Raw genomic sequence first — 10328 nt, forward strand, 5'->3', positions numbered from 1 at the left:
CCGCGCTTATGTTTCGACATTCTACGTACGTACATCAAGTTTTGCAAAAAACCAACATTTTTGATGACTTGTGTGAAAAAGACAAAAAAATGTCACGTACACTGCCTTTTTTTTGCACCAAAATTTGTCCTTTTTACACGCGACAGTAAAAATGTTAGTTTTCCGTGAGACCAATTTGTAAACGTGTAGAACTTCGAGATGTACCTATTAAATTTTATGCCCGAAATTTTCTACATTTTGAAAATGTATTTAAAATAAAATTTAAAAACCGGGAGCATATGCTCCCGGGTGCCAAAACACCACTCCCCTATCTTAGTCCTTTCTTAGTCTGGAAGTATTTGCCCACGTCATCATTGACTTTAATAACTGTTAAGTTTTTATAACAGTGTTCCGGGCTTCACAACGACGGTATGAAAGTGGGGGCGATAACACAGGTGAAGTTCAGAGTCCTACCTTTCAGGGTGAAAACCCAAGGTCTGGCCTTAACTGGTTGTGTCCGGCAATGACCTCGTTGGAGGCATTGTTTTGAGAGCGGGAACTATCTTCAGGGTGAAAACCTAAGATCTCTGATCGGGCGACTACAGTGTTTTGAGCACTGTTCCCTTCTTGGAGGCGTCAGTTTTGGAGAGTCTGTATTTTAGGTGTTTTCTTGGAGGTGGATGTATTGCTGTTGTTAGGCCCGAGATGCTGCAGCGGGACTTTTGTTTCTTAGTTTTTTTTGGCTATATGTATCCGTAGTGCCATTAGGGTGGTGCGTTGTTGCAGAGGCGGGATGTAATTGATATTTTTTTATATTAATATATTCCCTTTATCAAAAAAACAAGAATTATTAACCCCATCTAAAAAAATATTAACCCTGGCGGTTTGATCAAGACGTGGGGTGACACGTGGAGCACGTGGCATGTTTCACTTCCGAGGAGTGTGTGATGATGAGAAGCGCCCGAGTATATACGTCTTCTTTGCGATCGAAAAGCAACTCGAAGTTTCAAGTAGAGTAGAAAGAAAAACCAAATTCGCATCGATATCGACATTAAAGTAACGATTCGTGCTGAGAAGAGTACATACAGTGACGGGCAACTAATTATAGGGTTCTGGCCTGTTGGTCCTGTGGCGCCAGTAAGCGCGCACGTGATGGAGCGCGGCGGAAAGCGGTGTCGAAGACGCGGCACACGGCGGCGCCGACTGCCATCTATCCACCTGGGCACTCGCCGGACTCCGGCGCGTCCATGTCAGACGGCGAGTGAGGTCCGTGACAAGTTGACGACAGAGGTCGCCGTACGTCGGGTAAAGATCGTAAAAATGCCGACGCGACAGAAACAGAATGGGTTGCTCTCCTCTCTCTCAAGTCTCAACGGTCTCGCCTATAAAGCCGAGCTCAACGTGCGCCACAAAAACAGAATAAGAGAGGAACAACACCAGCAGCTGAACAGAGGAAAAGATTTCTCCGGCCAGCGTAGGCACATCGGAGGAGAGAGAGGAGCGGCGCAACGCAGTTAGTTAACCCCCAGCGCAGTAGCAGAAGCATGTCGTGCTGCCTTCGCCGTGCTGCGGTGCCGGTGAAGCGTGTGTGGCTCGGCCTCCGCTGGCGTCTCCGGCGCCGGCGCAGCGGCCTGGGCGAGCTTACGAGGGAGGTGCGGACGTGCGAGTACGACGACGTGCACGTCATGTGGGGGCTGCTCAGCGGCATGGACGGCAGCGCGCCGCGCAAGTACGTCTACGTACCGGTACCGGTACCGGAAGACTCGGGCGCCTTGGCCGCCGCCGCGGCCTCCACCGGGGCGAAACGGCGGAGAAAAAGGAGGGCCGACGCCGAGTCGGCCGCGTGGAGCCGCCTCTTCTCCTCCTGCTGCGCCTTCTGATCAGAATCCGAGCTGCTGCCTCGCCAGGTGTCCGGATTTTTGAAAGAGTAAGTACGGACGAACTAGGAAAATATCTTCTATGGAGTATAATCCTCTCTAGCTCTTGGTTCCCGATCGATTGCAGCGATGAAGCAGCGATCGTGGAGAGACAGACAGAGTGAGAGTGATGAGCCAGCCAGCTCTAGTTTGATTTGAGTGTACGTATGCTGTATTGAGAGTTGTAAATACAGGCTGCTCTGCTTCCATCTCGATGTAAACCGATCCATGTCAAATTAACATGATCACCTACCGGGGACAATTTTGATCATGGCTACTCTAGGAGTAGCTTGGTTTTCTATTTGTTTGCCCGTTCAACATCAATTAGGGGCATTAATCACTGAGTTGACAGATACCACCCTATTTGTTTCCACGAAATGAGCTTTCGTCCTGGTTTTTTTTTTTTGAGATGCTTTCGTCCTGGTTTATAAATAAAGCAACCGTCGGTATGTCTTAAACAGTAGCCTCTCCAAAATAAGTCTCGTTCCATGCATAACATATATTTTCTAAATATGGCTTCCTATCACCTGCAAACGTTTGGCTCGATATTCTCAAGATGTTCTTTACTTTTGTTATAGCAGATAAATGTAACAATAATACAGTAGGCTTTCAGTGTGCTCAAGCACATAAGGAGAGAGAGAGATAGATATTATGCGAATGGATCGAGTGCCGACCATGCAGTAACCTGAAACCAATGCGGATAGAGAAGAACCCGACATCTCCGCACGTATGGTTATTACCCCATGCTGAGAATCATTGGCCTGGCGTAATGACTCGTCTAGAATTCTGAATTATTGGCCAAAAGGGGCGACGTGTGATACGTGCTGCCCTGCATCTCTGGGCCAGATCGAGCACGGAGACAACACATCGCCGTCCGACAAGCCAAAGAAGCGACAGTAGGGACTACCGAGAGAGACGACGGCGAAGCCTCTCATCTCCTCTCTTTCGTTTCACACACCCAGGTGCAGGGTGCGGTGGTGCTTCATGTGAAAATAAGCCAGCTGGCCCATGCATGCTGAGAACTGTTGAGCTGCAGCCACGATCGGTATTCTCACCTGGAATAGCCAATTTGGCGTCTGTAGCTGGTGATCTGTTTGTTGCCAGATATTTATCTCACGCGTAAGCTTGATAATAATGATAATAATTCGATGTGGGATGAGTTGTACGACAACACACCGCGACCGGAAGCCACATACTGTAGCATGATTAAGCGACCGGCAGGCCGCCTCCGTGAATTCGTCTCACACCGGGCCGGCATATGCCGAAAACAGGTTATAGTTAGAACTAGTCAATAACCCGTGCAGCGCACGGGCTTGTATTTACGAATATATTATGAAACTATTTTAATATGGAAATGCTTAAATTTGGATATAACAAAAGTAAGAAAGTGCATAGTTTGCAAGAACAAAGAGAGTATTTATTCTTTTAACATAGGACGGAAAAGTTTATATACATTATATGGAATAAAATAGGTTATAGGTTAAATGCATGAATTACTCAAAATTAGTAGGCATGAGTGTTCAGCTTTGGGATGCATTAGTTTGTGAGCAATTTTCGCAGGCTTATATAGCTTCTTCAAATGTCTATGAGGGAACTCAACAAATGCACATACACACACTCTAGCGATTTAATAAATACACAACTGAATAGTACCACGTGTTCCTTCTTACTATTTGTTCTTATACTATACCGACAGAACAAAGTTTGAACTAAAGTATTACCACGGGAAAGAATAAATGCAAAATCGGGGAATAAAGCTGTCTGCAGCTATGAGTATGGGAACTTCGAACCACCGGTATCCCATTTGCAGAACACATTGTGCTTTTTCAAAGCAAACATAACAACTGCCTTCCTATGTCGCATTCATTACAGACTGGGTATGCACTTAGCAAAATTAATATGAAAGTGCGAAGTATAGGACACACCTGACCAATTGATTCGGCTTTCCGCCTCGTGCATAAGCTTGATATTCATGATTCTCCCTGTATAATAAAAACTCTTCTTTTATCTGCGCCAAAAGTTTCACAGTATATGTATACATCTGTCATTTATTATGCTTAATTAGTCTGTTCTATTATAACATACTTCATCCGGATAGGCTTAACAGGAGTGCATGTGGCGAAAGAAAATACTTTGACCATTATTTTAGTCAATACAATATGGATTATATGTCAAAAAAAATTTGGAAACCTTTTCTGAATATGAACTTAATAGTACAGCTTTTGTAGACATATAATTTGTTTTCTATTAACCAAACTTATGGTCAGAATTTATCTTAAACTATGTGCGCGCCGTTTAAATTATACCAGAGGGAGTAAGAAAAATTAACACCAAAAATAAATTATGAGTGGAATTTTTTGGGAACAAATTGATGACATGTGCTCGAACTATATTACATCAATCCAGAAATTATATAAGGCATTTACAACATACAATAGTTTTCGTTGGATTTTAAGTCATGATTTTACACCATGCAGTTGCAATAGTGAAACTTTTGCAGCAAAAAAATTAAAAAATTCAACTGAAGCTTCAGATGCCTCAGAATATATACTTCTATATGTTGTTATGGTCCTATAGAAAAATAGAAATGGATTTGAAAAATGCAACTATTGCTGCCCTGTATACACTGGTTTGCACGCCACGAAGTAATGTCAGACAATGACAAATGCATTTGAGAGCGTATAGTTAAAGGTTAGTTTTTGTAGCGATGGATTAGCATGCATGTGTATGTTGGTTACACTGCCTAGCAAATTAATTAATGAAACCACAGTCTATAAAAAATCCTTCTTGCAGTCTCAAAGCATCGCTCTTTAGATCAGTTTTTTTTTTTGGGGGGGGGGGGGGGGATTATGTACAGCAGCTGCTCTTTGGCATACACGTGCCCATGACCTTCATTTTGACTTGGTTAGAAGGAGGCACTGACAAAATAATCGATGGAAAATTGCTTAGATTTAGAAAAATAGGGTACACCTTTTATTACTTTCTCCATTATGCATGATTTCAAATATGGTTAACTGTGATTATGTTTAAAAAAAAGTGTCATCACGTTATTGCTTTAGGTTTTTATGCAGGAACGAAGTTACTATTTTTAATTAATTTTTTATTAGTGCACTGCTTATGGCCTAGTGCAGTTTCGGCACGTCAATTTTTTTTATCACACTATGGGAAGTAGATCTAGATCTGGTGGTGCTAGAGAAATTTGATAGATGCCGGCCTAGTTCACTAAACATAACTTGGTGTCGATCTTAACCATTAAAAATTGAATGTATGGTTGGTTACTTTTTCATGATTAACAACAAAATTATATGGTGTCAATAGAACTGCAGTGAGAAATAGATTTAATGCATCAATGTGGTTAGAGCACCTGCTACATATGCTTGGCAAATAATTCATATCGTGTTTCCGGGGTTCATAATAAGAGGTAGGTCTAAGATTTAAAGCATCCATGTAGTCAGAGAACATGCTAAATATGCTTGACAAATAATTCTATGATTGAAAAAGGTAACGTTCAATGAAATACCACCGGTCAACAAAATCAAACAATCTTGGGCCTTTGCCATCAGTCCACAATTTACCTTTAGGTCGGCAGCGTCGCCACCCTTGGCGTCCGATTTGCTTCTAAGAGTAGTCTGTATACCTTTCTCTTGTACAAATTAATCATCCGATCAAAAATTCATATATGCTGGATTGAAATAGACGTTTGATTACTTCAAGACAACTTCAAGACAATTTGCGATTAAAAGAATTCAAGTGATGAAGTTGAACATGGCAGCATAGAGCCAGCAGGCCATACACAGTCACAGAGAGCCGTCAGGCTAGATTGGATCTCTTTTGCCGGTAACAAACATGACCATGCAGGCATGCAGTTTATGCCAAAATAAATCACGTCTCCTAGCATGTATGCAGATAAATCAATTAAGAGTCATACCTTACAGCTACGCCATGCAACTAATCAACAGCTCCTCCGGTCTGATTAGAAAGAAGAGATCGTGTTGCGATATTTCAACATGGGCAGACCTGAAGGATTAATTGCTCATGATGCGGTATGCAGAGGCGCGTGATCATCGGACAATGGACGCATCATATCTCTGCACCTGCATCAGCGGGAATCGGAGGCACGGCAGGACGTGCGGCCGCCGGACAACTCCGCCATCGTGAGATTAGGCTGGAGGTAATGTTTTTTTTTCTGTTGCGTACTGGATGGAAATAGAGAAACGGTTCGCGCGAGTGGAAGTCCTGGGACCGAGGTCATCCAACGGCAGAATATCTAGCATTAGTTGATCTAACGGGTATTAATTGCTAATCTCTAGGATTAACGTGAGGCTTCCTTAGGAGTCTCCAATTAGTAAATATAAGATATAAGATTATGAAGGCCTGCTAGCTTGGAGCCTAGGGACCAGAAATCCAAGGAAGAGCAGAAATCGGGGAAACACTTTCAGGGCAGGCCTTTGAGAGAGGATTCTCACACTCGCCTCCCAAAATGACCTCCAAAATCACATAAGAAAATTACAAGTAGTTTGATATACCACATTCAAATCAAAGTGTAAAGTTGGCCACGAAGCCGACCACACTCAAATCAAAGTCATAGTGCATGCAAATAAAATAACGCTATTTTTTGTGTGGATAAAGGACACTTTATTACTAAAAAAGATTCAAGTATTACATCTAACCTCTACATAATCAGGATGCACACAACCGCTCAAGTCTAAAGATGACGAAGTACATAAATAAAAGTTAAAGACACATTACAAGTTTTCAACATAGAAACTGCTACAACGCCTAGGATGGTAGTGGACAAATTGTATAACTAACCAAGGATAGATCGATATCAAAAGGAGGGCGCCATGTCATCGACAACAACCGGTGTTAGCTGCTCTGGCGTCGGTGATGGTTGTGTTGAAGGATAGAGTCCACCATCAACTAGAAACTGCTAGGATGCTGGTGGACCAATCATATGACCAATCAAGGATATATTGACATCAAAAGGAGGGTCGTAGACTAGTGTTGGCTGCTCTTGTGTCGGTGCTCGTTGTGTTGAAGGATAGAGAGTCCGCCATCAACTAGATGTGGAATTATTCCCTCAATTTGGCCATCATTTTTTTTACGCATTCGACATGATAACTGACATATCGGCCACTATATAAGATAGAATTTGCGATAATGAGTCACGTTATTTTAGCCTTTTGTCGCTTAGAAGTATTTGGCGATGTCATCATTGACTTTGATAGCCACACTACCTCCAGTCACAAAATCATGGATTAAGGTGTGCCACTCTTCGGAAAATCCTTTCATTTTGAGGGTATGTTGACTGAAAGACCATTTAACTTTGTCATAAGCTTTCTCAAAGTATCTTTTTCATATCACCCCATCAATTTTTTTCGATGTACTTCATGAACTGCTTCATGTAGGATTAATACCCCGTCTAGGATGTTTCTTTCTTGCATAAATACAGTTTGTGTGGGTAGTCAAACAACGAATTCAGCCTAACTGTTACAATTTTCATAGATATTTTGCAGCAAACATTAAGAAGATAGATGGGTCGGTATTGTTGGATTCTTGCTACGTCGTTAACCTTGCCAAAGTATAGGTGAAACAAGTTTAGTTGTCCGGCATGAAGGAAGTCAGCAAATGTAGAAGGTCTGTTTTAATGGCATCCCGGAAGGTCTAGTAGAACTCAGCTAGAAAACCATCCATACCCGAGGCCTTATTTTGTTCTATTTGATTTTTTTTTTACTTCTTTCTCAATATAGGGTGCAGTAGTAAGAACATTTTCCTCATCAAAAATCTAAGACATATCATCTGCTCGGGACTCATCCATAAAAAAAGTTACCTTCTTCTGGAGCTCCAAAGAGACTTTTATAATAATTTGGGATATATGATTTAAGGAATAAATTATTAACATGTATATATAATGCAAAATTAGTATTGTTAGATATATACGACCATGAATCTATTTCATTTGATATCTATACAATATGTACTTATTTTGTCCATAAAAAGATTTCTCAATTTTGATATTTTTTCTCAATTTTGTTATATTTTGTTATATAGTTTTGATAAAGTTTAGACATCCTTTTATGGATGAAGAGAGTACTATAGTTGTTTATAGTTTTAATAAAAGTTTGATCAAAGTCTAGTTAGTTTGATTTTTTGTACTGTAAAAATAATACTCCGTATAAAGCTAGCTTGTTTATTGAAATGGAGGAAGTGCGAGTGGCCGAGTGTGCAGTGACGGAGCGCGGCGGAAAGGGGTGGCGGGGCATCGCCGAGACTACCATCCATTCACGTGGGCTCTCGCCGGACTCCGACGCGTCCACGTCCGTGATGACAGTGGACGCCGTACGCACGTCGGGTAAGACCGTGAAACGACGCAACCGAAAGAAATGGGTTATTTTCCCTCATCACTCTCTCCTCGCTCCGCTCGCCTATAAGGTCGAGCTCAGCGCGCTACAGACACGCAGACAGAATCAGAGAAGCAGCTGAGAAGAGGAAAAGATCTCTCCGGCCAGCGCAGCCAGATCGGAGGAGAGAGAGATCAGCTTACAGCTAGTGCAACCAACGCAAAATTAATCTCCAAGCAGCATGTCGTTCTTCCTTGGCCGCACGGCGGTGCTAGTGAAGCGCGTGTGGCTCGACCTGGAGGCGCGCCTCGGCCGCCGGCGCAGCGGTCTGGGTGAGCTGACGAGGAAGGTCCGGACGTGCGAGTACGACGACGTTCACGTCATGTGGGAGCTGCTCAGCGGCATGGACGGCAGCGCGCCGCGGCAGTACGTGCACGTGCCGGCTTCCGGCGCCATGATCGCCGCCGCAGCCGGGAAGAAGCGGCGGCGGCGGAGGAGGATGGCCGACGCCGAATCGGCCGCGTGGAGCCGCCTCTTCTCCTCCTGCTGCGCCTTCTGATCAGAATCCGTGCTGCTGCCTCGCCAGGTGGCCGGGTTTTGGAAAGGCTACGGACGAACTATTCTTCGTTCCCGATCGGTCGCAGCGATGAAGCAGCAATCGTGGAGAGACACACACATAGTGAGAGCGATGAGCCAGCTGCAGAGATATTTTCGTGTACGTATCTTGTATTGAGAGTTGTAAATACAGGCTGCTTTGATTTCATCTTTATTTTTTGAATCGAGGCAATAAATTTGACTCTTCTGTTCAATTTAGTTGTTGATGTTTAAACTAGGATGCTAATTAAAGCCTCCAATGCAAACCTTATTAGAGGTCTTTGCTCTAATCTCTGTCCTGGAGGGATTATTTGTCTTCAGTATGTAGATGATACCATTCTCTTCTCTGAGAAAGATCCCAGTTTAGCATCAAACCTTAAGATGGTGCTAACTTGTTTTGAGAAAGTTTTAGGGATGAGAATAAACTATGAAAAAAGTAAGCTTATACCTCTTTGTGTTGATGATGAAGAGGTAAACACTTATATTATCATCATTGGATGTGCTTTAGGTAAATTCCTCATCAAATATTTTGGTATCCCCTTGCATTACAGTAAAGTTAGAAGGGAAAACATCCAACCTCTCATTGATAAAATTCTGAAAAGAATTGTTGGATGGAGAGGGAAATTACTCTCCTATGCTGCCAAATTAACCCTCATTAAAGCTTGTCTGGCTAGCATCCCTATCTGCTTTCCTTTTTCAAATTCTCCAACTGGACTTTAGACCTCATTAATACTCAGATGGCCAACTGCTTGTGGAATAATTTTTAAGGACATATGAAACTCCACCTAGCAAATTGGAAATTAGTTTGTAAAGGAAAGACTTTGGTGGGCTTGGAATCCCAGACTTAGCCAATGTCAACCTTTGCCTCCTGAGTTCCTGGATCAAAAGATATTCCTTGGATGATGGGAAACTCTGGAGAACTTTAGTAGATGCTAAGTATAATACACACAACCCTAACATCTTCTGCAGTTCCACATCCGGGGTCTCCCAATTCTGGAAGGGCGTGATGTGGGCTGCAGAAAGTGTCAAATTTAGGTATAGGTGGAAGGTGGGCGATGGGACCAAAATTAGGTTTTGGAAAGATAACTGGTTTGGCACCTCCCCTCTAGCTGTTCAATATTTTGATCTCTTTGTAGTCTGTAATGAACAAAACAAAACCATTGCCCAAATCTGGAATGGGTCTACCCTCATGCTTTTCTTTAGGAGGAATTTCCCTCCCGCCCTCATGCAACAATGGCAGGAGCTTGAGGAGATTGTTTCTAGCATCACTTATTCAAATGATTGTGACTGTTTAATCTGGCAATATGAATCATCTGGCATTTATTCAACTAGCTCTCTTTATGCAATTATTAACTTTGTAGGTGTCATGCCCATTTATATTCCGGCTGTTTGGAATCTGGTTGTACCTCCTAGACTCCACATTTTCCTTTGGCTTCTATCTCATAACAACTTATAACTAGAGATAACCTGCTAAAAAGGAAGATGAATAAGTCTGTGT

At 42.7% G+C, this 10328-nt stretch overlaps 2 protein-coding genes across 2 annotated transcripts; both read left to right on the plus strand.

The window, feature by feature from the left end:
• The first annotated feature begins 1408 nt into the window (after nucleotides 1-1408).
• Nucleotides 1409-2172, plus strand: LOC124678069. The gene has a single exon (XM_047214005.1). It carries the CDS (start codon nucleotides 1524-1526, stop codon nucleotides 1857-1859), a length of 336 nt encoding a protein of 111 aa, XP_047069961.1. The 5' UTR covers nucleotides 1409-1523; the 3' UTR covers nucleotides 1860-2172.
• A 6180-nt stretch (nucleotides 2173-8352) lies between these two features.
• LOC124670464 lies at nucleotides 8353-8844 on the plus strand. The gene has a single exon (XM_047206961.1). The coding sequence runs from the start codon at nucleotides 8478-8480 to the stop codon at nucleotides 8793-8795; it is 318 nt and encodes a 105-aa protein (XP_047062917.1). The 5' UTR covers nucleotides 8353-8477; the 3' UTR covers nucleotides 8796-8844.
• Nucleotides 8845-10328: the final 1484 nt, after the last annotated feature.

The sequence above is a fragment of the Lolium rigidum genome, chromosome 7 (assembly GCF_022539505.1).
Source record: "Lolium rigidum isolate FL_2022 chromosome 7, APGP_CSIRO_Lrig_0.1, whole genome shotgun sequence".
In the NCBI taxonomy this organism is placed as follows: domain Eukaryota; kingdom Viridiplantae; phylum Streptophyta; class Magnoliopsida; order Poales; family Poaceae; genus Lolium; species Lolium rigidum.

Bases quoted from the DNA above. Each gene is read 5' to 3' on its own strand.
- LOC124670464 (XM_047206961.1), top strand. From the start codon at position 8,478: ATGTCGTTCTTCCTTGGCCGCACGGCGGTGCTAGTGAAGCGCGTGTGG.
- LOC124678069 (XM_047214005.1), top strand. From the start codon at position 1,524: ATGTCGTGCTGCCTTCGCCGTGCTGCGGTGCCGGTGAAGCGTGTGTGG.